The following is a 27,778-nucleotide window of genomic DNA, read 5'->3' as shown; positions in this document are numbered from 1 at the left end:
GTCCATCAATGTAGTAACTAACCACTTTTGATATACTCAAGATTGATTGTTCATCTGTCGTCCGATGATTCCGATGTTGTGCTTGAGAAAATTAGGAAGCTGAATGGTAGCGCTGGGCCTTTCGATTTCGTGTTCTTATTAGGTGCTTTCAAGCCAGTGCTGGACAGTCTAAATGCCTCTGATCTGCCTGAGATTATTCCGATATCCTCCATTGAGGAAACTCAAAAGAACTCACCTAACCCAAAGCAGTATGGAATTCTAAACCTTGCTAAAGAGCTGCGAGTTGGTTATATTGCCCTTGACGATGATGAACTTGCTGGATCATCCAGCAAACTTTTGGAGATGTTCAACAATATTGATCTTGATATCCTTATCACCAAGGTTTGGAGCGTAGCCATCGCAGGGAAGAACGACAGCGTCACTGGTAATAAGATGATTGATGAAATATGCAAGAAGACTAGACCAAGATACCACTTTTTGTTTGGCGACACAGACAGCTTCTTCGAGCTTGAACCATTCGCTTGGCCTGAAAGCAACCGAACAACAAGATCCATCAATGTGGCAGCTTTTCATTCAAAAAAAAAGTGGGCTTATGCGTTTGTCATCGACGTGCGTGGAAGTGATAGGAAACTTGAAGCAGATCAATCTAGTAGTTTGATACCAAATCCTTACATGGATCAACCGGGAAAGCGTAGTTTCTCAGATTTTTCCTCGAAGGAAGATTTAGGATCTAGCTCCAAGAGGAAGAAGGCAGTACTACCAAGCGACTGTCATTTCTGTTTTACTAATCCCAACGTCGAAGACCACATGTTTGTGTCAATCGGCAATCATGCATACTTGACAACCGCCAAGGGCCCTTTGAGCGTTCCTTCTGGAGACATGGACTTTCATGGCCACTGTCTAATCGTACCGATAAAGCATATACCGAAGTTGAATATGGGGCAGGAAGAGTTTTTCGAGTCTGCGCTAAGAAAAGAGTTGACCTCGTATGAGTTAAGTGTGGTCAAAATGAACCACAGAAAATTCGATATGTCAACCGTTGTGTTCGAGATTCACTCAGATCAAACTATTCACTTTCACAAGCAAATAATACCAGTACCCAAATATCTAATAATGAGGTTTCAAGATGCCCTCGACAGACAAGTGTACTTAAACAATGAAAGATACACAACTAATGCTAAAATGAACTTTCAGGTGTTTTCTTCGAGCGAAAACCAGGAATACAAGGAGATTATTGGGGACTCAAAGAAGAACTTTTTCCAATTCACTGTTTATGAGACATCGCAGGACGAACCACTAATATACTTGAGCCAGTTCAACGTTAATGATAGACTTGATCTGCAATTCGGGCGAAGAGTTGTTGCGTTTTTAATGAGGTTGCCAAAAAGGATTAATTGGTCTTCACCTGTCTGCAAGCAATCAAAAGAGCAGGAGATAGATGAAGTTAAGAAATTCCAGAAGGGTTATAGCGCCTTTGACATTGCAAGTTAGTTAATTTGATTGTATATTTAATTTCTGCATAGTGTTTTTTTTTTTTGCACTGCTAATCCAAACCCTTTATAAACCGTTCATATCATCACCCTCGCCGTTTTCCAAGTCCAACTTTCTTCTACCTCCACTGTTCCTGATTGCCGCCAATTCCCTCGTTGCAACTTGCTTCTTGACTTTCTTAGTCATTCTGGCGATTTCATCTTCCGCATTTTGAGCATCCTGCTGAGCGAATTGCATAACAAGACGGCGACCAAGTAAATGAACGCCCTGTAACTGATCCATAGCATTCTCAGCCTCCTTAGGTAGAAGAAATTCAACAAAGGCAAAACCTCTTGCCGATTTATCGAATTTCTTCGGGACTCGTACGGATTTTAAATGACCAAAAGAGCTGAATAGCTCAAAGATATCTTTTCTGGTCGCTTCAAATGGTAAATTCTTGACAATGATCTTACCACTTTTCTTGCTCTTGCTCTTTTGGATGTTATCGGTCGTTCCAGTTCTGTGAGAAATCTTCAACTGCAATTTATGTCCATCGAGCACTGTGCCGTCTATGGCTGAAATTACAGCCAATGCTTGCTCCTTTGTTTTGAACTCAGCAAAGCCAAACCCCATTGACAGCGTTTTATTCTTATCTTTGGGGTCAGGTTTTGTCTTCACTTGAGCCACGATGAAGCCATTAAATGACCGAAATAGCTCAGTCAACTGAACAGAGGTTGTGGAGAAGTTCAAATTCTTGATAAATATTGACACGGTAGGCCCATCGATAGACTCATCTTCCTGATTTTCTAGCTTCGATTCAGTTGCACCTGCAGTTTGCATGAGATCGTGCGATGTTGGACCAACTTCTGTTATGTTAACATGAGCGCTTTCGCCATGAGACTCTAAGGTTTCATCGCTTTGCGCCTCCCTCGTGAAACACTCTTTAGGGCCCATTTCCAAATAAATGATTCCATCTTTGAATCTTTTATAAGCAAGCTTCGTGAAAGCCGCTCTCGCGGCAGTGACGTCTCTGTATTGAATGATAGCAATGGTTCCTGCTGGTGGCATTAGGAATCTTTCTAGTTTACCAAAAGGCAGAAACAGATCACCCAGTTCTTCGACAGTAGTTCCGTAAGGAAAATTCTTCACCAAAATGACACGATTGTCCCTCTGGCTTTCATTCTTCAGTTGGCCGAACTTTGTCAGGTCCACACCTTTCGATTCGAAATACTTTCTGACATCTCCTATGACATGGGCTTCAGCCAGAGCTTGCTTGACGGCCGAACTGGAATTCTCTGGGTCGATAAGCTGAGACTTTTGCAATCCCAACTTAGCCGCTACGCTTCCCAAGACTGCATCCTGGTTCATGTACAAAGAGTTCCAAGCAAAGGATTGTTTGGATGCTGCAGCCTTTCTCTTCAGTTCTCTTTGTTTTTTGAGTGGCATATTCTTGAGATCGAACTCGTCCAAACGATGGTCTTTCTTTGCCTCTGCCGGCAATATATGCAGCAGTCTGCCCTGGAAGATCTGCTTGTCCAAGGCTATGAAAGCTTCAACGGCATCCTGAGGGTTCTTGAACAGAACGTACGCAAATCCCTTGGACTTACCAGTTCTTGTGTCTAATGCGATATGCACTTCGTCTAACTCCCCGAACGGACTGAAAAGTTGCTTAAAATCGTCCTCCGTTGACGTGTAAAGGATATTACGCAAGAACAGTCTACCAGTGCGGTAGATTTGTTCCACCATCTTGTCCTCCGAGCTTTTGACGGCTTCTTCCTCCGCAATATCCTCCTTGGAATCCTCCTTCACGGCCTCTTCTTCCATTGGTTCGGAAGCCTGAGCCAATTGCGCTCCGCCCTCCTTTATCCTGACACGCCGTTGCTTAAACCAGTCCAGGTCTGATATGTTCTCGTCTCTCGCCAGGTTGTCGTCATTATCATTCTGCTCACCCGCCGGAACGCCCGGTCCGCTGTCTTCCGGCGCCTCAGCGGGCTGTGCTGCTGCCTCCTCCTCTGCTTCACGCTTCTTTCCAAAATCCACATACTCATCGTCGCTGTCGTGCTCGCTCTCGTCCTTAAGAGCCAGCGCCTGGGCCAGCAGCGAGTTCCCGGGCGCCTCGGTGTCCTCCGCGGCCGCCGACCCCACGCCGGCATTCTCCCAGGAAGCCACCTGCGCCGAAGGCTTCATGGTCTCGATGAACTCCTTCAGCCGCCTGTCCTTTTCAATCTCCGCATCTATCGACCGCTCCTTCTTCTTCTCGCCGTCGCTTTTCGCCCTTTTCCCCTGTTTCTCGCCCGCCAGCTTCTCCTCCTGCTCTCTGAGTCTCTTCAACGCCTCCCTCCTCTTCTCCCTCATCGACTTGGGCACACCAGGGTCCGCAAAGCTCTTCGCCATCGCGACCTCGATCCTCGACGTGTTAATGAAAGAACCGTCAAAGTAGTTCACTGCATCAAACGCATCTTCCTCGGACCGGTATCCAACAAAAGCAAACCTCCTACTCTTCCCATCTCTATTCCGCAGAATCTTGACGTCTGTAATGCACTCCTCTGCATTCCTGCTACTTCCATGCTTTTCAATCACTCTCTTCAAGAAATGCTCCTTGAGCTTCTCATCCTCCAGATATATCGGCAGGCCCTTCACAATGATACGAGACATAGCTCCCACTTGCACCTTCCTCTCTCACAACACAGGAGATGAGATGCGATGAGCTTGAAATTTTTTACTCTATATTAATTTTCAGGGCCTTCTATGACGTGGAAAAAGAAACGCACCCACTAAATACTACGTCAAAGGGCAAGATTCTTGAACACAGGCCCTCACAGGACAAGATCCACAGTCTAGCAGGCCATCGACTGAGATGGCTACTGTTGTTCTCGAAGAAACCGTTTTACTGTCTGTTCTGCTGCTCTTTAGTTGTCAAAAGCTTGGCGTAAATCACTTTTGAAAAATTTTCAACTATGCTTGGCGATATTACGTCGTGAAAAAAGTAGCTCGAAGGCATGGAAGCGGTATTGTATGCCGTGGTTTGATGCCCCGGGTTCTTGTTCTTGAGATTTAGCTACTAGGTATTAGTTTCGATAGTATATTTTGCTTGTTTCGGATGCTAGATGCATAGGTTGTTGCGTGTGAAGTCACCTTTAGCAGTAGCGCATTCGTCTTTGATCTATAGGAAAAGCTTAGCAGTCGCATCGTCAAGCAAAGTTTTAGTACAGCAGGGAGGAGGATATTGGCAGCCGTTAAGACATTTCACGATGAGTGAGCTTGAGAATTTGCCTCCGGTTGATCCGGCAACTGGTGAGGTTATCATCAATCCGTTGAAGGAAGACGGTACAGAGAAAAGTGCCAAGGAGATCGAGAAGGAGAAGAAGAAGGCTGAGAAGCTACTGAAGTTTGCGGCGAAGCAGGCCAAGAAGAAAGCTGCCGCTGGTAGCAGCGATTCTGGGGCTTCAGAGAAGAAGGAGAAGAAGAAGAGCAAGAAGAAGGAAGCGGAGCCGGTGCCAGAATTTGTCGACAAGACTGTTCGCGGTGAGAAGAAGATATTGGTGTCGCTGGATGATCCAGCTTTGAAGGCTTACAACCCAGCTAATGTCGAGAGCTCGTGGTACGATTGGTGGGTGAAATCTGGGTTCTTCGAGCCGGAGTTCACCGAGGATGGCAAGATTAAGCCCGAAGGGCTGTTCTGCATCCCTGCGCCTCCACCGAATGTTACAGGTGCATTGCACATTGGACACGCTTTAACGATCTCTATCCAGGATTCGCTGATCAGATACAACAGAATGAAGGGGAAGACGGTGCTGTTCTTGCCGGGGTTTGACCACGCTGGTATTGCTACGCAGTCTGTGGTGGAGAAACAGCTGTGGGCCAAGGAGAAGAAGACCAGACACGACTACGGCAGAGAAGCGTTTGTCGACAAGGTCTGGGAATGGAAGAGCGAGTATCACGACAGAATCAAGAGCCAGATCAGAAAGTTGGGTGCTTCTTACGACTGGACCCGTGAGGCGTTCACCCTCGACCCGCAGCTGACGAAGGCTGTTGTCGAGGCGTTTGTCAGACTGCATGACGACGGTACTATCTATCGTGCTGCCAGATTGGTCAATTGGTCTGTCAAGCCGAATACGGCCATTTCTAACCTGGAAGTGGAAAACAAGGATGTGAAAGGTAGAACTTTGCTCAGCGTTCCAGGCTACGACGAAAAGGTGGAGTTTGGTGTGTTGACCTCTTTCGCCTACCCAGTTGCTGACTCTGAGACTGGCGAAAAGTTGATCATCGCTACTACCAGACCTGAAACGCTGTTTGGTGATACTGGTATTGCTGTGCATCCGGATGATGCTCGTTACAAGCACTTGCACGGTAAGTTTGCTCAACATCCATTCCTGCCAAGAAAAATTCCTATCATTTGCGACTCGGAAGCAGTGGACATGGAATTCGGTACTGGTGCAGTTAAGATTACCCCGGCTCATGACCAGAACGATTATAACACCGGTAAGCGTCACAACCTAGAGTTTATCAACATCTTAACCGACGATGGTCTCTTGAATGAGAACTGTGGTCCAGAATGGGAGGGCATGAAGAGATTTGATGCCAGAAAGAAAGTGATTGAAGAGCTCAAAGCCAGAGGTTTATTTGTTGGACAAGAGGACAACGAAATGACCATTCCAACCTGTTCCAGATCGGGCGATGTTATCGAGCCTTTGTTGAAGCCTCAATGGTGGGTGTCTCAGAGCGATATGGCCAAGGAAGCAATCAAGGCAGTTAGAAACGGTGATATAACAATCACTCCTAAATCTTCAGAGGCTGAATATTTCCACTGGTTAGAGAATATCCAAGACTGGTGTATCTCGAGACAGTTGTGGTGGGGTCATCGTTGCCCAGTGTACTTCGTTAACATCGAAGGACAGGAAAACGATAAGAATGATGAAACATACTGGGTTGCCGGTAGGGATTTGGAAGAAGCTGAAAAGAAGGCGGTTGCTAAGTTTCCGAACCAGAAGTTTACGTTGGAGCAGGATGAAGATGTCTTAGATACTTGGTTCTCATCAGGTTTGTGGCCTTTCTCTACTTTGGGTTGGCCAGATAAGACTAAAGACATGGAGGCGTTCTACCCCTTCTCAATGTTGGAGACTGGCTGGGACATCCTATTCTTCTGGGTGAGCAGAATGATTCTTCTTGGTTTGAAGTTGACCGGCTCTATTCCATTTAGAGAGGTTTTCTGCCACTCTTTAGTCCGCGATGCTCAAGGTCGTAAGATGTCAAAATCTCTAGGTAACGTCGTGGACCCACTAGATGTTATCAGAGGTATTAAATTGGATGACTTGCATGCCAAGTTATTGTTAGGTAATTTGGACCCTAGAGAAGTTGAAAAAGCTAAGGCAGGCCAGAAGGAATCTTATCCAAACGGTATCCCACAATGTGGTACTGATGCCATGAGATTCGCCTTATGTGCCTACACCACTGGTGGTCGTGATATTAATCTGGATATTTTGCGTGTCGAAGGTTACAGAAAGTTCTGCAACAAGATTTACCAGGCCACCAAATTTGCTATGATGAGACTCGGCGATGATTATCAACCTCCAGCTAAAGAGGGGCTCTCCGGAAATGAATCCTTGGTCGAGAAATGGATCTTGCATCAATTGACCAACTGCTCCAGGACTGTCAACGATGCTTTGGAGAAGCGTGATTTCTTGAACTCCACCAGTGCCATTTACGAGTTCTGGTACTTGGTCTGTGACGTCTACATTGAAAACTCCAAGTACTTGATCCAAGAAGGTACCGATGTGGAAAAGAAATCTGCTAAGGACACTCTTTACTTGCTATTGGATAACGCTTTGAGGTTGATTCATCCATTCATGCCATTCGTCTCAGAGGAAATGTGGCAGCGTTTGCCAAGACGCTCTACCGATAATGCGCCAAGTATCGTGAAGGCATCTTATCCAGTTTACGTCAAGGAATTCGATGATGAAAAGTCAGCCGCCGCCTACGACTTGGTGCTTGATGTCACAAAGGAAGCCCGTTCACTGTTGGCTGAGTACAACATCTTGAAAAGTGGGCAAGTCTTTGTTGAGACCGACCATGCTGAGTACTTTGAAACTGCCGAGTCTCAAAAGGACTCGATTGTCGCTTTGATCAAAGCAATCGATGCCATTAAAGTTGTTCGCACTGCGACCGACATCCCAGAGGGTTGCGTGTTGAAGGCCGTTAACCCAGACGTGAATGTTCATGTACTTGTGAAAGGTCATGTTGACATAGACGCTGAGATCAGCAAAGTGGAAAAGAAGCTTGAAAGGGCTCGCAAGACCAGGAACGGCATTGAAAGCACTATCGGCAGCAAGGATTACGAGACCAAGGCTAACGATCAGGCCAAGGAAGCGAACAAGGCCAGACTAGAGAACGCTGTTGCCGAGATCGAAGGGTTGGAAGCCACCATCGAAAACCTGAAGCGTCTCAAATTATGAAAACGTACTGCTTAAATTGTATACAACGCTCATTATGCTATAGATCATTGATATAACATTTAACTTTCGACCACCTCGGTTCGTACCACTTCGTTCGTGATCTTCTCTGCGACTGTCTTCCTCAAGAACTGCGCCAGTTCAAGGCAGTTCTGCTCTGCAAGCTGCAGAACCCTGAACAGGTCGTCCTCCGTGAAGTCCCCGTTGCTGTCGAGCAGCAACACGCTCTGGACCGTCTTTGCGCCCGCTACGAGCTCCAGCGCCACACTGTGAGTCGAGAGGGAAACCTGCAATTGCTGGGCAGATGGAACAACAACCAATTCGTTACAATCTCTCAGGATCGCCAACGGCACGCTGGCGCAGAAGCTGCGCAACGCAACCTGAGCATCCAGCAGCGCAAGGAAAGACGCATTGACGCAGCAGCTCAGCTCCTTAACAGAAAACTCGCTCTCATCCTCGCCTGCCTCCAGGATCTGGCACGTAATCTGGCACAGCTGTCTCGGATACTTCTCGCAGACTATCAACGGCGTCAGCACAGCACGCAGCCTATCTTCGATCAGCTTTTCGCGGGTGTTGGGCACTCCTCTAGCTGGACGCACAATCACCTCCAGAGCCAATCTAGTCGCCAACTCTTGTCTAGCCTTCGGCTCCACAGGGCCCGTCACGGAGCACACAACTTTCGTATCTTGCCACTCGAACTGCGAAGAGCCGTCAACGTTCGTGAGCAGTCCCAGCGAGGCGCTGCGAGTGGTCATGGTCCTCTGGCTTGGCTTTCTGCGATACCACTATGGGTGCGATAGTGGTCAAATTTTTTACTTAGCTATGTGGTTATAACTGATGAGCAGCATTGCGCAGCAGGGTGCTACGCAACGATGGACCACAGGGACCATCTTCGCAAGGGCGAAGATGCGAAACTGCTAGCCAGCCTGCTCTCAGGGTCTGCCTCCGGCCTGGTCGCCCGTTTTGCGACCGCTCCCATGGATACCGTCAAGATACGACTGCAGATAACGCCCAAGGGCGACCCGCTGCACGGCAGCGCCGGGGTGGTCGCGGTCGCCAGGCAGATTGCGTGTCGCGAGGGCCTGCGAGGCCTGTGGAAGGGCAACGTCCCCGGCTCGCTGCTGTACGTGGTATACGGCGGCGTGCAGTTCAGCACGTACTCGCTCTACAACAAGACGCTGAGCCCGCTCCGCTGGAGCGACCAGCTGCACAGTCTGGTGGTCGGCGCGCTCGCCGGCATGTCGAGCTCGCTGGCGTCGTACCCCTTCGACGTGCTGCGCACCAGGCTGGTCGCCAACCGCAGCGCCGAGCTGTCGACGCTGCGTGCCGCAGCGAGACAGATCTGCGCCGAGGACGGCTGGCGCGGCCTCTTCAAGGGCTGCGTCTCGTCGATCGCCACCATCACGCTCGCCACCTCGGTGCTGTTCTGCACCTACGAGACCGTCAAGATCTTCGCCGAGCGCTGCGGCCCCGGCTGGGAGGCCAGCGCCCTCGGCGCTGCCGCCAGCCCGCTGGCCGGCGTCGTCTCCAAGCTCGCCACCTTCCCGCTCGACACCGCCCGCAGACGCATGCTGCTGAGCAACGCCCAGCACCTGGCCCATCACTCCGCCGTCTACAAGAGCTACCGCCGCCGCACGCTGCTGGCGGTCGCCGCGCACATCGCCCGCCGTGAGGGCGTCCCGGCACTCTACCAGGGCCTCTCAATGGCGCTCATTAAGAGCGTCCCCAGCACCGCTATCAGTCTATGGGCTTACCAGTGGTTGATGTCGCTTGCGGGCGGGTAACCGCGCTTACAGCGACGGTATATAAGCAGGCCCAGGTTGGACGACTCTAGAGGTGGCTCGGTAGCTGGCCAAAGCAGCAATGGGCGAGCGAGTGACGAGCCAGACGGTGCTGTGGTACATCCCGAACCAGATCGGGTACCTGCGGGTGGCGACCGCGGTGGTGTCGCTGTTCAGCATGCGGGAGCACCCGGTGTTCACCAGCTGCGTGTACGGGGTGTCGTGTCTGCTGGACGCTGTTGACGGGACAATGGCACGCAAATACAACCAGGTGAGCCGGGTCGGCGCGGTGCTCGACATGGTGACGGACCGGTGTGCGACGGCGAGTCTGACCTGCTTCCTCGCGGTGGTGTATCCGCAGTGGTGCGTGGTGTTCCAGCTGCTGATCTCGCTGGACCTTGCGAGCCACTACATGCACATGTACGCGAGCCTGAGCGCCGGCAGCGAGTCGCACAAGCAGGTGAGCCGCGACTCGTCGCGGCTGCTGCACTGGTACTACACGCGCAGAGACGTGCTGTTCACGGTGTGTGCGTTCAACGAGGTGTTCTACATGGGACTGTATCTGTACGGGTTCGAGCGGTTCGCCAGGGTCGGCGCGGTGCTCGTGGCGGTGTGTGTTCCGGGATATCTGTTCAAGCAGGTCGCCAACGTGGTGCAACTGCGCCGTGCTGCGGTGATCCTGGCCACGGTCGACGCCCGCGACGCCAGCGAGCGTCTCAAACGTATGTAGCTAGCATCTACCTCCTTCTACACAGCTCAACAGACTATACATGGCAACGTGTGCTTCCACTTCTCCGATGGGTCGCCAGGCCTTAAGACGGGCTCGGGCGTTCGGCGCGCCAGTAATTAAATTAGTGGCGTCAGTAATTAATATCGAAACAACGCAAGCGATTGTTGGGTTGAATGACCTCGGCATCATCGAGGGAAAGTGGGGATCGATGTGTAAGCAGATGCGAGAGGGGCTGGCGGGCTGGCAGTGCTATCCGGGTTGTATATAAGGGGGACGCCTGTCGCGACAGAGGCTGGACCAGAGACGGGAAAGAAAAATCATCAGAGGTGGTTGTATTCACTTTGTTATCTGATATCATTAGCTATTATTATCGTTCCCATGTCACTCCCAAAGACGCAGAAGGCAGTCATTTTCGAGAAGAACGGCGGTGAGCTGCAGTACAAGGATATCCCCGTGCCCGAGCCCAAGCCCAACGAGATCCTGATCAACGTCAAGTACTCAGGCGTGTGCCACACGGACCTGCACGCGTGGAAGGGCGACTGGCCGTTGCCCACGAAGCTGCCTTTGGTCGGCGGACACGAGGGCGCCGGCGTGGTGGTCGCCAAGGGCTCGCTGGTGAAGGGGTGGGAGATCGGCGACTTTGCCGGGATCAAGTGGCTGAACGGGTCGTGCATGGCGTGCGAGTACTGCGAGAAGGCGAACGAGTCGAACTGCCCCAGCGCGGACCTCTCCGGGTACACGCACGACGGGTCGTTCCAGCAGTACGCGACCGCTGACGCGGTGCAGGCGGCCAGAATCCCCGCCGGCACCGACTTGGCCGAGGTGGCCCCCATCCTGTGTGCCGGTATCACCGTGTACAAGGCGTTGAAGTCTGCGAACCTGCGTGCGGGCGAGTGGGTCGCCATCTCGGGCGCCTCCGGCGGGCTGGGCTCGCTGGCCGTCCAGTACGCCAAGGCGATGGGCTACCGGGTGCTCGGCATCGACGGCGGCGAGGAGAAGGAGCAGCTGTTCAAGAAACTGGGCGGCGAGTACTTCATCGACTTCACCAAGAGCAAGGACGTGATCGCCGAGGTGATCTCCGCCACCAACGGCGGCGCCCACGGCGTCATCAACGTGTCTGTGTCTGAGGCTGCCATCTCCGCCTCCACCAGATACGCCAGGGCCAACGGTACCGTTGTGCTAGTCGGGCTGCCAGCCAACGCCTACTGCAAGTCCGAGGTGTTCAACCAGGTCGTCAAGTCTGTCTCCATCGTCGGCTCCTACGTCGGAAACAGGGCAGACACCAGAGAGGCGCTCGACTTCTTCACCAGAGGCCTCGTCCGCTCCCCCATCAAGATCGTCGGCCTCTCGACCTTGCCGGAGATCTACGAAAAGATGGAAAAGGGCCAGATCGTCGGCAGATACGTCGTCGACACCTCTAAATAATGAACGATACGTAAGCTAGCTTAACGAGCCTCCAATTCTGCTCTATCTGTTGAGTATATATATCTATTAGGCTTTTTTTTCTTAGGCTCGAAAAATGTGCACGTCATAAATTTATCAGTCGACGACAGTCTTATATATAGAGAGATCTGGCTGCGATTGAGGTCTCTGAGGAGCTGAATTGGCTGTGGATCGTAATGTTGAGCTGGTTGAAGAACTTTCTGCTGGAATTGCCCAGTCCCGCGGTGATACAGACGCATGTGGTGCCCTTTTTGTCGGAGCGGAACTGGATCGTGTCGCAACCGATCCTGTCGAACTTGCATTCGATCGTCTACGTGGCACTGTTCTACCAGACGTGCTTCTTGCTGGGCAAATGGGTGGTTTTCCCACCAGCGGCGCGCTGGATGCACCCAGACGACCGCGATCGGAGACGCAAGCTCGTCATCCAGAGCTCGGTGCACTTTGTGTCGTTTGTGCAGAGCATTGTGGTGCTCTACGTGTGTTTTGAGTGTCTGGTCTCGCAGAACTACAAGAGCGAGTACCCGACCGCGGCGGACCGTATCTTTACGAGCCACCGCGACACGGAGATCGTGTGTGTGTTTGCGATCGGGTACTTTCTGTGGGACATCTACATCTCGGTGTTCTACTCGACGCTGCCCTTTGTGCTGCATGCGGTCGTCTCGACGCTGGTGTTCTGCATCGGCCTGAAGCCCTACATCCAGTACTACGCGCCGGTGTTCCTGCTGTTCGAGCTCTCGAACCCGTTCCTCAACGTCCGCTGGTTCGCGGTCAGATACTTCCGCCGCGCCAGTCCGCTGCTGAGCTGCGTGAAGACCGCCAACAACCTCGTGCTTCTTGTGACGTTCTTCGGCGCCCGGATCTGCTGGGGCTGGTTCCAAATCGGCAAGCTGGTCTACGACTTCTACCAGGTGCGCCACGACGCACGCTTCCTCGAGCTCGAGACCGCCATCATCGTGCTCGGCAACCTCGTGCTGGACGTGCTCAATCTCGTGTGGTTTTCCACCATGATCTCGATCGCTTTCAAGACCATCACCAAGAAAGGCACTCCGCCAGGCCAGTAACTGGCTCGATAGCTTAAATATCGGATTTTTACACCGCATCCAGGGCACCACCCTCTTCTATTGTTCGGCGACCCACATCGCGTGGTGTGCCACCGCACAATGTGGTGCGATTCGATTCCAAGAAGCTGCGGAACTGCCAATGGGCATCGCACCGCACTACGAGCAGGTTGCCAGCGGCCTGAGACCAATCTAGGTGACTCTTTGCCAGCATTTGAAGGTTTCGAGCTCTCTGGAGTTGAAATTTTTCAGTTGCTACAGTGCGCGCTATATAAAAATATAGACCTTTAAGATCAATCAGTTGATACACCCAGGTGGGCACTCTTTGGTGTTCGAACTAGCTTTTCGGTGCTACAGGATGTCTGATTACTTTAGGTTGGGAGGGGAGAGTCAATCGGGAGTCGATATGGGGTCTCGTGGTGCGGATCGGATGCCGTCTGGTGGTTTTGGACAGGAGAACGATGGGGCGTCGATCCATTCGAATGATTCGTATTTGCTGGAGCTGCTGCCGGATTCTGCAACTGTTGGGAACCAGGTACGGTCTGAGGCGTCTAGTGGGATAAGTTTGGCTGCGGTTTCTTCCGCAAAGGGCAGCAAGGATCACATTCTGCCCCGTTGGGACCCGAGATCTCCGTACTACGTGGACGTGCCGGTGCCCAAGCCGTCTAGCATCGATGCTGGAGAGTCTGGAGGCGCGGCAGAGGCGGATACCGCGGAGGGGAAGTTCGTGAGGGAGTATCCGACCGACATTCTCGTGGATCGTTTCTACAAGTGGAGGAAGGTGCTGAAGGGCTTGATTGCGTATCTGAGAGAGGTGGCGTATGCGCAGGAGCAGTTTGGCAGGATCAACTTTCAGCTGAAGAGCGCAGTGAAGTTTCCCTTCCTGACAGATCTGGAGGATGGCTCCAATAGGCTGGTGGATCCGCTGGCTCCGAAAGGCCCCGCTAAGAAACAGCAGCCGGTCACTTTGGCGCAGAAGAAACAACAGGAAAGCTCGCTGGGTGCGGCGGGAGTCGGCGAGAATGGGTTGAATCACGCGGAGAACGAGTTTCAAGCGGTCAGAACCGCAGAATCGGATGACACGTCTGCCTCCTCAGGGTTCATGAAGTTTGGGTCTGGTTCGGTCCAGGATATACAGGTGATCTTGAAAAAGTACCACGTATCGCTAGCGCACCAGCAATTCAAGATCTCCAAGGAAATCACGACTACGGTGATACCAAAGATGGAGGATCTGCGCAAGGACTTGCAGTTGAAGATTAAGGAGATCAAGGACTTGCACGGCGACTTCAAGACTAATATCAACGAGCATGTGGCTATAACGGGACAGCTCTTGAACAAATACATCGCATCAGTTAAGTTTGTCACTAGCAATTTCTCGTCTGACGGGTCGGACCATATAAAGTTGCACAAGAAGAACAACCAGCTGAAACCAAAACACGACCCATATCTATTGAAGCTGCAACTGGATTTACAATTGAAACGTCAGCTGCTTGAGGAAAATTATCTTCAAGAAGCTTACATCAATCTACAAAGCTCTGGTATGGAACTCGAAAAAATCATCTACTCAAAAGTCCAGCACGCTTTGCAAAAATACTGCTCACTGATAGATTCCGAGGCTCGCCTGATGATAAAGAACCTCTGCCGTGAGTTGCAGCAGGGTATGCTTTCGCGGCCACCAGCTTTGGAATGGGATCACTTTGTATCTCACCACCCGACATGTCTTTTGAACTGGAAGTCAAATGACCCGGTACCACCGGCAAGGAAGTTGTCCGAGATCATTTACCCACAAATGAAATCATCCCTCGCTAAATGCATCAGGGCTGGCTACTTAAGCAAAAAATCGAAATATCTAAAGAATTACAATAAGGGCTATTTTGTGCTCACCTCAAACTATCTACATGAGTTCAAGAGCAGCAACTTCTTCAAGGTCACTAATCCGCCAGAAGAAACGAAGGATCATCAGAACGTGTCGACTGCTTCGCAAAACTCCGCCAAAACATCTCTAATACCCGTTATGAGCATTTCGTTGAACGACTGCGTATTGATGGAAGCCTCGGAAAATAAGTTTGTTCTGGTTGGCGTACCAACCTTCAACGATCTCCAGAAGATCAGCAGCTCGGCCAAGAGCAGCTTGACAAATATTGCAGGTACTTCATCGCCATCAAACGACGGCCCAAAGAAATTGAAAAAGGCAGCTTTCGGTAAGTTATTGAAAGGAGCTAAGCCAAAACAGTCAGCTCCAAAAACAGCGGAAGAACAAGAAGAGGTGAAGCAATTCTACGCAGCTGCTCGACAAGAAACAAACAAAACCGTGAATTGGGTGTTTAGGCCAGCTTCTTCGAACCCATCGGAAGAAGAAATCAGATTGTTCAAGAAATGGATCCACGATTTAAAAAACTTGACCAGTTTCAACAACACAGAGGAGAGATCGAAATTCATCGAGGAACGCGTACTCAAAGCGCAAACTCGAGTGAAGTCTATTCCAAAGGGCAGCGCAAGCACTCCAAGCATGTCAACTTTGGGAGAGGGTTCGAATGTTGATGGTTCCTCCTTCAAAAAAGAGAGGCCTGGAAGACCAAAGTTTATTCAACTACAGAACTCACCAGCTTCATCTTCTGCATTGGATATATCGGCCTATAGATCCAAAGTCAACACTCCCGCAGTCGATGACAACGGTAACTTGATTACCGTAGCCGAGCGCAGGCATATTCCGCCGTCGCTCTATATGACATCTCCCATTACATCGCCAAGAATGTCACCAGGTTCAGACAGCTCCAGTGCCATCAGCTTAGTTCATCAGCAGTTGCACCAACAATCACAACAAGCGGCGGAGCCACAGCAACCACAGGCCTCTGTGAGCGACACTCCTGGCAATAATCTGGTTATGAACACGGCACCTGTCGTCAGCGGGGTTCCAGTGGGTGACAGTTATCGTCGACATTACAGGAACACTTCTTTAACGCAATCTTTGCCGGGAGTAAATGCCCATGCAATATCAGCCATAAACTCACCGAAAAGTATTGACTCAGAGGGTAGCATTGGCGGGTATTTTGCTATTCCTGTTGCAAGAAGCAACGGTGGATCTGAGGGATCAACTCCTTCGTATGCAGATGACAGAATACAGCAAAATTACGTGCCGCCAAATGGCAACCGAAGTCTAGGGATGAGATCTGCGTCGGGCGGCTACTCTCCACAATTGATAAATTCCACCTCACACACTTCACCGGTTCCAAAACTTCGGTTAAACGACCAGGATGTCGCTCACCATGTCGTCGATGAAACGCAGGCTGCGCAGGTTGATGCCTCATTGGCTTACAACAGGTTCAAGAGAAACCAGCTTCTCGGCGACGTGCCCTCTGCCAAGAGTGATTCGACATTAGCCTCCGGGTCTCCATCACTATATCTGAGGAGCAATAACAGCACCAATAGCTTGGGCAGTACGGCTAGTAGAACGCATCCGATCAGAAAGCACAAGAAGAACGTCTCTTTTAGCTCACTGAACAGCCTCATGTTTTCAAAGAAGGCAGCGAACGCAGGAGGAAGCCATATGACAGACCAATTCATGGGCGGTGGCATACGCGAAGATGACGGTGATTCCGAAAAGAGCTCGCAATCTCTTAAGTTAAACCAGTCGATATACTCTTGACGATCATATGCAAGGACGCCGATGCAGTATCAGGGCGCTGCACCGCACCAAGATCGCCCGTCTTTTACTTACGTCTCATTTATACACAGGATAAATTTTTAATGAATACCTAAATCACGTCCCATCGGTCTTCGATCCTCTAGTGAGGAATCTGGAAGTAGCTATCCGATTTTTTCCCCCAAGGAATGGTACTTACGATTGCAATAGAGCAGTCCGCCTGTTGGCTGGGCCTCATTGACAATTATATCCTCAATCTGGCCGACCCATATCTCATGGTCTCCAATCTGGAACACATCCTTCTTCTGACAAATGAGTACCCTTTCCGAGTTTTTGAGCAATGGGAGCACCAGATCAGTTCCCTCGATCTTGTATGTAACGTAGTGCTCATTCTCAACCAGATTCTCGAATGGTCTTGTGGGCGAATAGGTACGATCCTTCTCATTGATGATGGCACCCTTACTGAACTCTCTCGCCAGCTTAATCGACGTAGTGTTGGGCTTGAGTAGGTGCACTGCAAAGAAGCCTGTCTCGTGCAATGCTTCCGAGGTGAATGAGGGCAATTGCAGGTTGAACTGGATCAGTGGCTGTGGTTTCAGCGACAGCGATGTCAGAGATGAGATTGTTAGACCACGGAATGACTTGTGTGGGACCACACTCTTGCTAGCAGCTGACAGCACCATTGCCTGGTTGGCAATTTTACTCATACATTCTCTGAACTTCTCCCGAGTTATATTCTGTCTAACGAGTGTGGACTGGCAGCGAAAGAATCCCAGTCTCATTAGGCTTCTAATCAGGTTATTCGTCAAGTTCTGCTGTATCTTGTAGCTTTGAAATTTCAAGAGAGCTTAAGGTCAATAGGAATCGAGTCTTTACGAACAAACCAAGGTTCGGTATCACATATCGAAGTTGAAGGATGAGAGCTGATCTGGCTTTAGCTAAACGTTAAGCAAATGAATGGAACCAGGATTGCAGTTAAGGATTTGCTGGTGACGAGAAGGACGCCCGGGGTGGTGAAAAGTGGTCCTCGACCTCTACAAGTGCCAAAATCGCCATTGTTGACCAACTTTGAGAAGTGGTCGGATAAGAAGAGGAAGCTGTACTTTGATAGCGGAGACTGCATGGCTGCCAATGGGTTGGGAAGTTTCCACTTAAATCAGAACTTGTTTGCGTCTTTGCTGGCTTCGCCGATGAGATGCGACAGGATGTCAAGACTTAAGCTGCCTAGGGAATATTTGACTCAGCTGAAGCTCAAGAATCTACAACCAAAACTAGGTAAACATAGCTTACAGCTAGGCTTTGGGCAGGCGGACTGTAAGGGTGGTAAAAGCTCTTACGTAGTGAACTCGAATGAGCTGTTGAAGAAAAATGTGAAGTCAGCCAGCAGCTGGATCCCAATTCCAGCGTTGATGTCAAATATGAGATATTTCAACGTTTCAGATGTGCTTGTCGATAAGGAAAACTTTGCCAGTGAGAGCGTCATTGAGCTCCGCAGAGGCCTGGAACGTGAACTGGGCAAACTGCCGAAGAACGGGCGGGGAGCGACATTGGAGGGGTGGGATATTGTTGTCTGCTTGGAACCAAAGGCTAACAGTCCCTTCGAGATTGTACGACGAGAGTCTCTTGAGGTAATAATGTTTAATGTCAAGTTCCTCGATTCTGAACGCTGGGTACGCGAAGCCATACAGTCACATAGAAACCATGAGCTTGGAATGGTGCTCAAACTTCCAGAGGATAGCGAGCTTGTGAAATGCATCTATCGAATATGGGCCTCTTTTTCGTTGCTGAGGTAATTCTATCAAGTTTCGTTGCTCATTATAGCTGTACATACAAGAAAAGATTGCCTGTTATCTAAACCGCATGGGTAGACCATAGACGACGGGTGCTGCGCCATTCAAATACTTCAAATGACAAACGTCTCTTGATTTTGAAACGGCTGTCGAGATCGTGTGTTCTTGGCTCGAGTTGATGCTGGCATCGCAGCTGAGTCCGATCTTCTGGAAAACGCTTTCGCTAAATTTATCGATGTCCTTGTCCGTAACGTCCCAAAGATTTCCAAGGACCAATGGGCAGCCTCCCAATAAATAAGAATAAACCGTTCCTGTTGGCTCTAACTTACCGAACGCTTTCATTGAGGCGGAAGAACATCCCAGGAGGAATGTCGGAGCAATATGATCAAACTTCTTAATCTCTTTGACCCGAGCATATTGCTCACCACCACCATGACCTAGGTAAATGAAGAGATTGGAAGAAGTTGCCATCTCCAGAAACGTTTTCTCGTCTGGCTTCTGGTTTATCAACAAAGTTGAATTTGGCCTTTCCTTTACAATCTCTTTGAACAAGTTAGAAAAACGAGATTCAGTCTTGCTCAAATCACCGTGAGGGTTTAAAATCATGGATATCTTGTTCTGCGACGGGACCTTTGGTGAGATTCCATCATTACATTTCTTTAATAAATCGTCCAAAATACTGATCGACGGAACTCTTGTGATTGAAAGTGGCTTAAGGAAGGATAAGCATTCCCAGGGAAACGAATGACATGAACTGCTCACAACCAAAAATGTATGTGATAGCTTTTTCATCGACAGCAATCGAGGCCGGAATTTCCTCACAATTTCTTCCAGCTGGACATGGATAGTATCGATATCTATTTCATCATATGCATTTTCTTCCCCGTGATATAGCAAGATGTCGAGAATGATATAGATCAAATCCTCCATCATTGGCATGAAATCTGGGCATTGAGGACTCAATCTCAGAACCAGCTCCACAATCCAGTCATCTAATTGTAAGAACATGTCACGGTTACCAATCTGTTTTCGACTGGGCAGGTTTTGGTGCAAAATGTCGTTGACCTCGTTTTTGAAGTCCTGCAACAGCTCAGAATCGACAATCTCTGTACCGAAAAAGCCCTTCATCCCATTGAACCAGCAATCTTCGATATTCTTTAGTAGCTCATGCAATCTTCTGTCAAGTTCATAGCGAGTTTGCCACCATTCTTTCCTTTGTTCCCTTGAGTTAATAGAGCTAGTGACTTCAATAGACGTGCTGGCGTTACTCTCCCCGATTATATCTGATAGCTCTCTTCTAGCCTGCTCAAAAGATAGCATTTTAGAATCAAGATCGCGCGCATGGGCCCTATTAAGCGGCATTCGTAGATGAACCTTGCGATCATTGAACGTTTCAATCTTTGAGATGAGGAGACTTCCAGTAACGGAACAATAATCGATTGAAATTACATTGAAGGGAATAGGATTCTGACAAATGCGTTTCTGAGCTGCTAACGACTTCTCTCGTTGTATAGCGACAGGGTCATCCATCGATGATAAAGGTAACAGGCAAAAGCTCTCATAAATGTCATTACCAATAGCTGCCAGTGCTTTATCGTAATATAGGGGCATGCATTTGGGCAACTCTGAAAGAGCAAACTCATCTAGCAAATTATCCACTAATGACGTAGTAATGCTCAAATTCGAAAGGAGAGACAAGGCCAAAGAATAAAAAGAAGCAACCCTTGATAATTCATGGTTCTTGAGCGAAGACAGCTGGAGCTCTTCCACCGAATCTTTCAATGCCTTCAAGTTATCGATTGCAACCGCTCTATCAAACTTTTGCCTCATATGTTTTCCTCTAGGAGTCATGGTCGAAGGTCTGGGAGATGCCATTACTTCCAATATGAGCGCTTTCTTGCCAGGGAACGCAAGCTGTTTCTTCGAAGATTGCTCGGCAGGTAAATGGCAGGAGGGTATGATTACCAGGGACTCGAACATGCTCCGAAAGAAGGGCTCACTTTCTAATTGCTTCAATACACGTCGATAAAGCATATCCAGTTTATTGACTTCGTAGCTTGCTTTATATTTACTTTGTTTGGTCCATTCCTCGACTGGAATTCCCATCTTGAGACGCCAGTAATAAGGAAGAAAGGTTTCGTCGATGCCTTCTTTAAAAAATAGCCCAAGTGAATCCAACAACTTCTCATTTTCATTATTGATAAAGAAGAAAGATGTTAATGCTAAAATATTGGATTCCCCGTCAATGTAATCGAATGCATTGTTGCACTTCCCGAGAGCGGTCGCAGCGAGTTCTGTTTGACCAGTAAGTTGATAGTACTCATACAAAAATTGTAAGCATTTGAAAACGATAGTTGGTTCATTTAGATCGCATAACAAAGTTGACAGCTCATTGACATAGAACTCGCAATCACGAGCAACGCCTAGATGAATGTAAAGGTTCAGCAGCGAGAGATATGAGCAAGTGAGATAGCTAACCACGTTTAATCTTGTTTTCTCGGACAGGTTGTCTAGTTTCCTAAGCAGAGAAACAGACAGTTTGAGAGCCTTCTTACTCTCAGTGGCCGCCCGCACCATGTTGTTTTTAGCCAGTTGTAGGGCTGAAGCTGTTATGAGAACGTCGATGTTGAACAGGATGACTTTAATATATTGAGACGACGTTTTCTTCGTGGCGTTATCAAGGTCAAAGACTTCCTCTCTAAGCTTCGGCGCTTCTTGGATGAAAACCTTCTCAAATAATCTATGGTCATTTTCCCAAGCCATAAGCTGTAACTTCATCCGCAAAACATTCAGGACGGTTTCTAGCTTTTCATTTTGCAAATCAAATGGGGTATTGTAAATTTTGTCCCTCATCGTTGCAATTTTATCAAGCATTTGAAGATTGATATATGCCGAGAGGAGGAAGCCTTCTGATTCCAGCAGGAAAGGCTCATAAGTTGAGCTCCTTGAGCGGAGGCATTGGATAAGGTCTATGGTGCACTTGTCAAAATTGTTAAATTGGAGATAAATCAACAAAATCCTTAGGAAGTCGATTTCAAAAGCTGCAACTTTTTCTGAAGCTGAAGGTGACTTCCGCATCACCCATTTATTCATGTAATTGCTTGTTATTGAAGCGAGGTTGAAGGTGCTGTGTTTGCTCATTTCAATATTGAAACAGTATGCAGCTTTTATCAAGACCTCATACTTGTGTAAAAAATGCCATTTATTGGTTTCTGGATTGACATCTATCGTTCCAAGACAGAATTTACCGGAAATGCATGAGTACAACATTTGCGTTATGGGACACCATCCTTCTATGTTAATCTCTTTGACCGGAGAAACTCCGTAGAAGAAAGCTAGCATAACTTCCGAGCAATTCCGAAACTCAATGTATTTCGTTAGCTGCAGCTTCTGAAAACATCGCAGGTAAACAAGCTGACAAAAGCTCTGGAGCTTTCCCAAAGTTCTGCCAGCCATCTGAAGGTTGAATAAGTATCCAAATATTTGCAATTTTGCTTCCCGGCTCGTCGCTTTTGAGATGAATCTTTCAAATTTCTCAATTATGGGTCGTAGGAGACCGCTTTCTCTTTCTAGCATGTATCTTCGGGATTCAAGATGGGCCGCTAATTTCAAGAATTCCATATTTTTGAGAACAACGAACGAGTTGAAGAGAACATTAACGAGATTCGACATCCTTTTGAACTGGTTATCGTCAATACAGTATTCAGCCATCAATTCTAGCAGATCGCGAATGGCCATCTGATTCTCCGTCAACACGCTTATTTTGGAATTAAGAAATGACAATGTTTTGTCAAATAAAATCCTTTTGCCATTGGTTTCGTTACCACCATTGAATCTGATAACTTCCCATGATTGCTTCAATAAGCTCACGGCGGTTGAAATGGGGCAGTCCTCAGACTTTAGAATGCTTGAAGTCACTTGAACCAATCGCTTTGAACTATAATTCATAAAGCAAGATCGGCTCCCTGTTACATTTGACTGTTGTATCAAATCTGGCAGTGATGCGTGCTCCTTAAGCGACTTTTGAACAAAATCGGTGAGCATGATCTTTTGTGGAGTCGAACAATACTTTGAATAATCATCATAAAAACAAGCCAAGTATATCCTGGCGTCATCAGTCATTTCTCGGGCATAGTACTTCAATTGATCCTGAAATGTCAAGTCGTCCATGTTCTTGATGTAACCCTCAAATTCCAGTTTGTACTGTTTGACATATTGTAAGAATTTCAAACCAAGCATCGCTTTGCCACTTGGTAATAACATGAAGAAATTGAGCAGGAGTTGAATCACCATGTGAATCTTGACATTAGCATCCCTCAAGAGATATCGTTTATCCAAAGCGAACAATTTCAGGATGGAATCTGCATGTTCATGCGCACTCTTTGCCCTTAAGATCGCCTGCAACGCCAGCAATTTAAGGCTTGTTAAATAGCATTCGTTAGGGTAGATGAAATCTGCCAGCAGTATCCCATGTAGATCCTTTACAGCTTGGTTATTGGTTGCGTTGTAAAGATGAAGTATCTCACTAGTCGCGCCATTGACATCATTTTCATTAAGTAAACCAACTATGACCATCAAATGTCGCTTGGTTAGGAGGCGTAAGTCCTCCCACATATGAACCTGGATAAATATTCGATATAGCTCACTGAACGACTGATGCAAAAGGTCTATTTGGCTCTTAATAGGTTTCTTTCTTTTCAGATTTTCAGAAATAAATCCGTAATGATGGTCGATATACTTACTCGAGACATAGCTTCGTTTCACCTCATATCGGAACACATTCTCGCCACCATGTCTGCTAAATGACTGTTTCGTGAGCAAGCTCGCAGGATATATGGCTTGCTTCTTCGCTGGCGTGTTCAAACTCACCTCATTTAAGGGCTCTTCGGGTTTCGACATCACTAAATGCGAGTCTCTTGAAGTCAGACAAAATCTTACGAGCAATGGCGACTTCAGAAGACCCTAATAAAGGCCTAATGAGTTTAGACAGCACCGGCTTTGTCCCGTGTGGCACCAACAGTTCTCTTTGAATGTTACCTGAGCCTGTGTTTACAACTTTGCTTCATCGCTTTGTCCGATGTGACCGGGCCCACCACAGAAACCGGACAAAAGCTGGCGCTGATGAAGTTAATTACTGACGCCAATCGCCAACATATGTTCATTGCTCAGAGCTTTCATTGACCCGACTAGGCAGGCTGTTGACTACAGTTTTAAACTCTGTCGGTTAGTCTGCATTCCTTGTTTTTTTTGTGTTTCTTTGCCATAGTAGATTTAATTCTTCGTGAAGATAGCATCTCTCAATCTTGAATGCCGATTATGTCACTGCTTTGACTGCCCACGAGACGCCTCTGCGCCTTATTTCAGTAATTATGAAGCAATGTTGGGCATTTTTCGCCCTCTTCGACTGCAAATCTGCGTGGAAGCTGCCGTAACATGTCTCCAATTTAACGATCTTAAGGTTCTCAAAAGGCTTGTGGCAAATGTTGGTCCTTCTGGCGTTTCTTGATATTTTGACATTTAGCTCTTCTTTACATGCGGCTGTCACATTCAGACTATTTCATTAAAAAAAGTAGATGTCAAGACCTACAGTAACCCAAGAAAATAGCGTTCCATACCTGGAAAGATCTGTCGAAAGACCAGATGGGGAATTCCGACATTGCCTTGCTAGAGAACAGTCCAAATGCTTCTGTTTTTCACACGGTTCTGAAGAGTTTGAACGAGCGAGATGAGCTGCTTTCGCTGGTTGAGATCCTACCGATAATAAAGAAGGTTGTGCCGATCTATCCTTCGTTAAGGCAAGAATCAAGAAAAATACTTTTGAATCTCCTTTCGAGAAACTTCAACTTCATTGCACAACTAGTATCTTTCACATCGTCGTTGCCAGAGAAACAGGCAGAAAAAAGGATCTACAAATCGCTGATAGTCAAGCTGATTGTAGAGAACAACCAATGTTTGTTAAACTATCTGAAACAGTGCGCCACGAATAAGATACTTTACAATGACATGAAAGCGCTGCTATTCGGGAGTAAACTATTTAATTGTATCTCGACCGAAATGGATATTACTGACTATCTGAGACTTTTACGGGAGCACTGGCGATACGCACTAACCAGTACATCCCAGCAGGAGTTGATGCAACGCGGGAACCAGCTTGGTGAGCTTTTAATCACGATGTTAACGTTGCATCCAGTTCTCACTAGGGTTATCATGGCTGAAGAATTCCTCCTAACAACAACAGAGTTCTTTAAGTCGCTTAAGATAATTGTTCACAACTCCACGCCCTTGAATCGGCAGAAGCTCCTGAAGAATCTCATCTATCCATATTTAGACGTGCACGCTACCAGACACAATTGTCAGTCGGTTTACTCTATTCTTAGGGAATTGGCCATTGGCGATTCTGTTGATGGGTATTACATTCTGCGTTTGAATTCGCCAGTTTTACAGGAGTGTACCGTACGACTTTTATCTTCAAATTCATCAGCAAGATTGCTCAGGTTGCTGCTGCAGATGTTTGCCAAAATTGACATAGCCAGCGATGAGAAAGTCTGCGAAATACTTGTCATGGTTTTGAAGTACTCGTGTAACTCTGATTTAAAGAGCCGAATTGGAACCGATACCAAGTTTCTCGACGGTGTGACTGCTAGATTGATGCACAAGGATCATGTAGTCAGGGAACGCACTATGTTCGTCGCTAAAGTTGTCTCTAATGGTGATGTAAAATACGACAGCGATTTTGTGATTGACATTCCAGATTTGAAGCTATCTGACGACAATTTAACTATTGATTTTAGTAGCCTGAGCACCTCTGCAACAGACCCACCAAACATGTCGCGACCTTCAACTCAGCCGCCTGTTGACAACTCCTTTTCGGTTGACAGCGATGACGATGATAGCGATTATGATGAAAAAGGAAGAGAAATCGTCTTCTTGAAGGACCTGGTCATGGAGTTTGCAAGATTGGAGAATAAGAGAGGAATAAGCCCTCTGTCGCTTTTGAAATTGACAGTGAAGCTAGTAAGACAAAAGAAGGATTTTCCTAGCGAAGTATCCTACTATAGTACGGGTTTATTGTCCAGCATCGCTTGTCTGAACAATAATCTAGACGAGCCGCATTTCGAACAAGGCCGCATCAATGCCCTTGTGAGCATGCTAGTGGTAACACCTGATAAGGCCACAGAACTTATGAGAATTTTCTTCACATCTGAACTCTCTTTGCAACAAAAAATATCCATATTATCTAGTTTTGGGCTCTCGGCAAGAGAACTAAGAGGCTTTGATGACGAATCGATCGCCAAACCACAGTATGATTTTCCTACCAGTCGGTTACCTTGGGACAAGCCAGAAAATGCGTCAATCGATGATCATCAACTTGCCTATGGCCAAGATTTGTCGATGCAGAAGGTTGTTTGGAAATCGAAGAAGCTTACAACAAGTTATAAGAAAGAGCCTATGAAGAATCGGTTCAGGCGATATGCCGGGCTTTTTTTTTATCCTTTAGCTCAGGCATGGCTCGATGGCATAAATCTCGGTACCTTCGATGAGCTTTTCAAGTCCCATTATCTGATGACGCTTCATATTATATATCGTTGTGCTGATCCCGTACACGACTACGACAGAATTACAGAGCTTATGAAGGAGGTTTTAGCAGACGCCTCGCAGCAAGGTATCAAGATATGAACTCTAAGTTCCCTCACATGGCACAAACATTTGTCTATTGGAAAAAGGTGTACTATTAGGTTTCAGCTATGGGGTCATCTTGCCTTTTTATCGCAGTGAGCTTCGGTGTGCATACCATCTTTTCAAAGCATTGAATGAAGCTTATGAACCAAAGGACTATTTCGTGGCAATTCTTTGATGATATTATGGCATAGTGGTTCAACCCAGGTTTCGACAGCGAACCAACAGTAACCCGCTCCCGAGAAGGAAACTAACCTTCCTTTGCTTGTTAAACGCGGCCAGGCACCGGGAATGTAGACATCGGCTTCTGTTCCTCCAGAGCTACCGCTGCAATAAGTCAGAGCCACATGATAAGTAGTTTAGGATGTCATCAATCGGAGTTGGATAGCTCCAACAATTTTTTTCCAACACATATATCCATAATGGAGAGTCCAACGATCTTGCAAAGGGAAATCTTACGATTGTTCTGTCCGCATCTGATCGCTTGTAGTGGTTTCCGCGAAAGGTGCCCGATTTCTTGCAGTTGATCTTCCTTCACATCGCAGTCGATCAACTCGCCAGCTTCGAGTAAGCAATGCTCCTTCGAATCGACCAGGATACGAATTTTTTGCCGCTGAAACTCCTCGATCAGAGCTTGGTCACATTCATGCATGAGAGGCTTGAAACTTCCAATCAGCGATATATAAGTATGTGAGACTTTAGTCTCGACATCTGCCAAGTCCCTATACAGCAGGTTAGGGGCCTCGGAAGGAATACATCCGAAGATGACATGACTATCGGCAACGGCTCTGCTCTTGAGCACATTATCGGATAGCTTCACTTGATTAAAAGTCAGCTGCATAATGCTTTCATTCACAGCACAGATATTCTCGAACTGTTTCACATCCATTTCCCGGGTACGATACAGAATGGTGACGTTGAAACGCTTACCGCTACCGCTGAACAAGCTAACGCAACATACAATATGCCAGAACGCCTGCAATCCCGACCCAAAAACGGTACAGTTGATCACATCAGTGTCCTCAAACTTATCCAACTGTGAAGACAGCCCGACACAACTGGCCAACGCTGTCCGAATAGCGGTGATTTGTTTGGCTTGCAAAGTGCCATACAACATGCCAGACTCCGCATCAGTGATGTTGATCGAACCTACGAAACCCAAATGCGAGCTGGCGTTGTATCCCAGGGTCTTGACACCAGAATACACATCGTCGATAACAGGCATGTACATGTGAAGAGTGCTGCCAGAAGGAATATTCCCCACAATCCGCGGTGGGATGATAGACGGGTTGGCTGAATATCTTTCCAAAGCTACCCTTAACTCTTCCAGAAACGACAGGAACGTTGAAGCCTGAGCATGGCTAAAGAATTCCTCGACTTCTGCATCTTCGACAATCTTAGAGTTCATTGCCCCCAAGACACAACTGACTGCGCCAAGAAGTGGAACAGCTTCTCTAGACAACAAGATTTAAGTTCCTCGCATGCCTTAAATACGAATACCGCGATGTTGGCGCTAGTTATCGCACTCAGCTAACTGATAACGCTATCGAGATACGAAAAAATTCATCGCTTTCTAAACAAGGCTTCCGTCTCACGGCAACTGTCAAGAACAGCCTTCCCTATCGAATTATAAAGGATGCAGCAAGCTATTGAAATTATCGAAGTCTACAACCAAGAAACCGAAGCTCCATTTAATACTGGCCATTCAAGTCTTTTTTTTTGAGCTGGAGTTTCCAA

At 47.7% G+C, this 27,778-nt stretch overlaps 14 protein-coding genes across 14 annotated transcripts; 9 read left to right on the top strand and 5 right to left on the bottom strand.

Moving 5' to 3' along the window:
* Positions 1 to 342: 342 nt before the first annotated feature.
* DRN1 (Drn1p) lies at positions 343 to 1,491 on the top strand (the record flags this gene model as incomplete). Its single annotated transcript, XM_037285084.1, has 1 exon — positions 343 to 1,491. One exon carries the CDS (start codon positions 343 to 345, stop codon positions 1,489 to 1,491), a length of 1,149 nt encoding a protein of 382 aa, XP_037140980.1.
* A 66-nt stretch (positions 1,492 to 1,557) lies between these two features.
* On the bottom strand, positions 1,558 to 4,125 carry MRD1 (RNA-binding ribosome biosynthesis protein MRD1; the record flags this gene model as incomplete). Its single annotated transcript, XM_037285083.1, has 1 exon — positions 1,558 to 4,125. One exon carries the CDS (start codon positions 4,123 to 4,125, stop codon positions 1,558 to 1,560), a length of 2,568 nt encoding a protein of 855 aa, XP_037140979.1.
* Positions 4,126 to 4,577: 452 nt separating this feature from the next.
* Positions 4,578 to 7,922, top strand: VAS1 (valine--tRNA ligase; the record flags this gene model as incomplete). Its single annotated transcript, XM_037285082.1, has 1 exon — positions 4,578 to 7,922. One exon carries the CDS (start codon positions 4,578 to 4,580, stop codon positions 7,920 to 7,922), a length of 3,345 nt encoding a protein of 1,114 aa, XP_037140978.1.
* A 59-nt stretch (positions 7,923 to 7,981) lies between these two features.
* Positions 7,982 to 8,674, bottom strand: RRP46 (exosome non-catalytic core subunit RRP46; the record flags this gene model as incomplete). Its single annotated transcript, XM_037285081.1, has 1 exon — positions 7,982 to 8,674. The coding sequence occupies one exon, from the start codon at positions 8,672 to 8,674 to the stop codon at positions 7,982 to 7,984; it is 693 nt and encodes a 230-aa protein (XP_037140977.1).
* Positions 8,675 to 8,791: 117 nt separating this feature from the next.
* Positions 8,792 to 9,703, top strand: TPC1 (thiamine transporter TPC1; the record flags this gene model as incomplete). Its single annotated transcript, XM_037285080.1, has 1 exon — positions 8,792 to 9,703. One exon carries the CDS (start codon positions 8,792 to 8,794, stop codon positions 9,701 to 9,703), a length of 912 nt encoding a protein of 303 aa, XP_037140976.1.
* Positions 9,704 to 9,782: 79 nt separating this feature from the next.
* PIS1 (CDP-diacylglycerol--inositol 3-phosphatidyltransferase) lies at positions 9,783 to 10,430 on the top strand (the record flags this gene model as incomplete). Its single annotated transcript, XM_037285079.1, has 1 exon — positions 9,783 to 10,430. The coding sequence occupies one exon, from the start codon at positions 9,783 to 9,785 to the stop codon at positions 10,428 to 10,430; it is 648 nt and encodes a 215-aa protein (XP_037140975.1).
* Positions 10,431 to 10,808: 378 nt separating this feature from the next.
* Positions 10,809 to 11,855, top strand: HG536_0G01590 (zinc-dependent alcohol dehydrogenase; the record flags this gene model as incomplete). The annotated part of the gene is made up of 1 exon (XM_037285078.1): positions 10,809 to 11,855. The coding sequence occupies one exon, from the start codon at positions 10,809 to 10,811 to the stop codon at positions 11,853 to 11,855; it is 1,047 nt and encodes a 348-aa protein (XP_037140974.1).
* Positions 11,856 to 12,049: 194 nt separating this feature from the next.
* Positions 12,050 to 12,934, top strand: ALE2 (Ale2p; the record flags this gene model as incomplete). Its single annotated transcript, XM_037285077.1, has 1 exon — positions 12,050 to 12,934. The coding sequence occupies one exon, from the start codon at positions 12,050 to 12,052 to the stop codon at positions 12,932 to 12,934; it is 885 nt and encodes a 294-aa protein (XP_037140973.1).
* Positions 12,935 to 13,289: 355 nt separating this feature from the next.
* Positions 13,290 to 16,577, top strand: ASK10 (Ask10p; the record flags this gene model as incomplete). The annotated part of the gene is made up of 1 exon (XM_037285076.1): positions 13,290 to 16,577. The coding sequence occupies one exon, from the start codon at positions 13,290 to 13,292 to the stop codon at positions 16,575 to 16,577; it is 3,288 nt and encodes a 1,095-aa protein (XP_037140972.1).
* Positions 16,578 to 16,738: 161 nt separating this feature from the next.
* On the bottom strand, positions 16,739 to 17,356 carry HG536_0G01560 (flavin reductase family protein; the record flags this gene model as incomplete). Its single annotated transcript, XM_037285075.1, has 1 exon — positions 16,739 to 17,356. The coding sequence occupies one exon, from the start codon at positions 17,354 to 17,356 to the stop codon at positions 16,739 to 16,741; it is 618 nt and encodes a 205-aa protein (XP_037140971.1).
* Positions 17,357 to 17,527: 171 nt separating this feature from the next.
* Positions 17,528 to 18,367, top strand: RRG8 (Rrg8p; the record flags this gene model as incomplete). The annotated part of the gene is made up of 1 exon (XM_037285074.1): positions 17,528 to 18,367. One exon carries the CDS (start codon positions 17,528 to 17,530, stop codon positions 18,365 to 18,367), a length of 840 nt encoding a protein of 279 aa, XP_037140970.1.
* A 54-nt stretch (positions 18,368 to 18,421) lies between these two features.
* Positions 18,422 to 23,263, bottom strand: ESP1 (separase; the record flags this gene model as incomplete). The annotated part of the gene is made up of 1 exon (XM_037285073.1): positions 18,422 to 23,263. One exon carries the CDS (start codon positions 23,261 to 23,263, stop codon positions 18,422 to 18,424), a length of 4,842 nt encoding a protein of 1,613 aa, XP_037140969.1.
* A 741-nt stretch (positions 23,264 to 24,004) lies between these two features.
* Positions 24,005 to 26,041, top strand: TEL2 (Tel2p; the record flags this gene model as incomplete). The annotated part of the gene is made up of 1 exon (XM_037285072.1): positions 24,005 to 26,041. One exon carries the CDS (start codon positions 24,005 to 24,007, stop codon positions 26,039 to 26,041), a length of 2,037 nt encoding a protein of 678 aa, XP_037140968.1.
* Positions 26,042 to 26,411: 370 nt separating this feature from the next.
* On the bottom strand, positions 26,412 to 27,449 carry HG536_0G01520 (uncharacterized protein; the record flags this gene model as incomplete). Its single annotated transcript, XM_037285071.1, has 1 exon — positions 26,412 to 27,449. One exon carries the CDS (start codon positions 27,447 to 27,449, stop codon positions 26,412 to 26,414), a length of 1,038 nt encoding a protein of 345 aa, XP_037140967.1.
* Positions 27,450 to 27,778: the final 329 nt, after the last annotated feature.

The sequence above is a fragment of the Torulaspora globosa genome, chromosome 7 (assembly GCF_014133895.1).
Source record: "Torulaspora globosa chromosome 7, complete sequence".
NCBI lineage: Eukaryota > Fungi > Ascomycota > Saccharomycetes > Saccharomycetales > Saccharomycetaceae > Torulaspora > Torulaspora globosa.
Note: the sequence above shows the minus strand (reverse complement) of the source record. Positions and strands in the feature narration are given on the sequence as shown.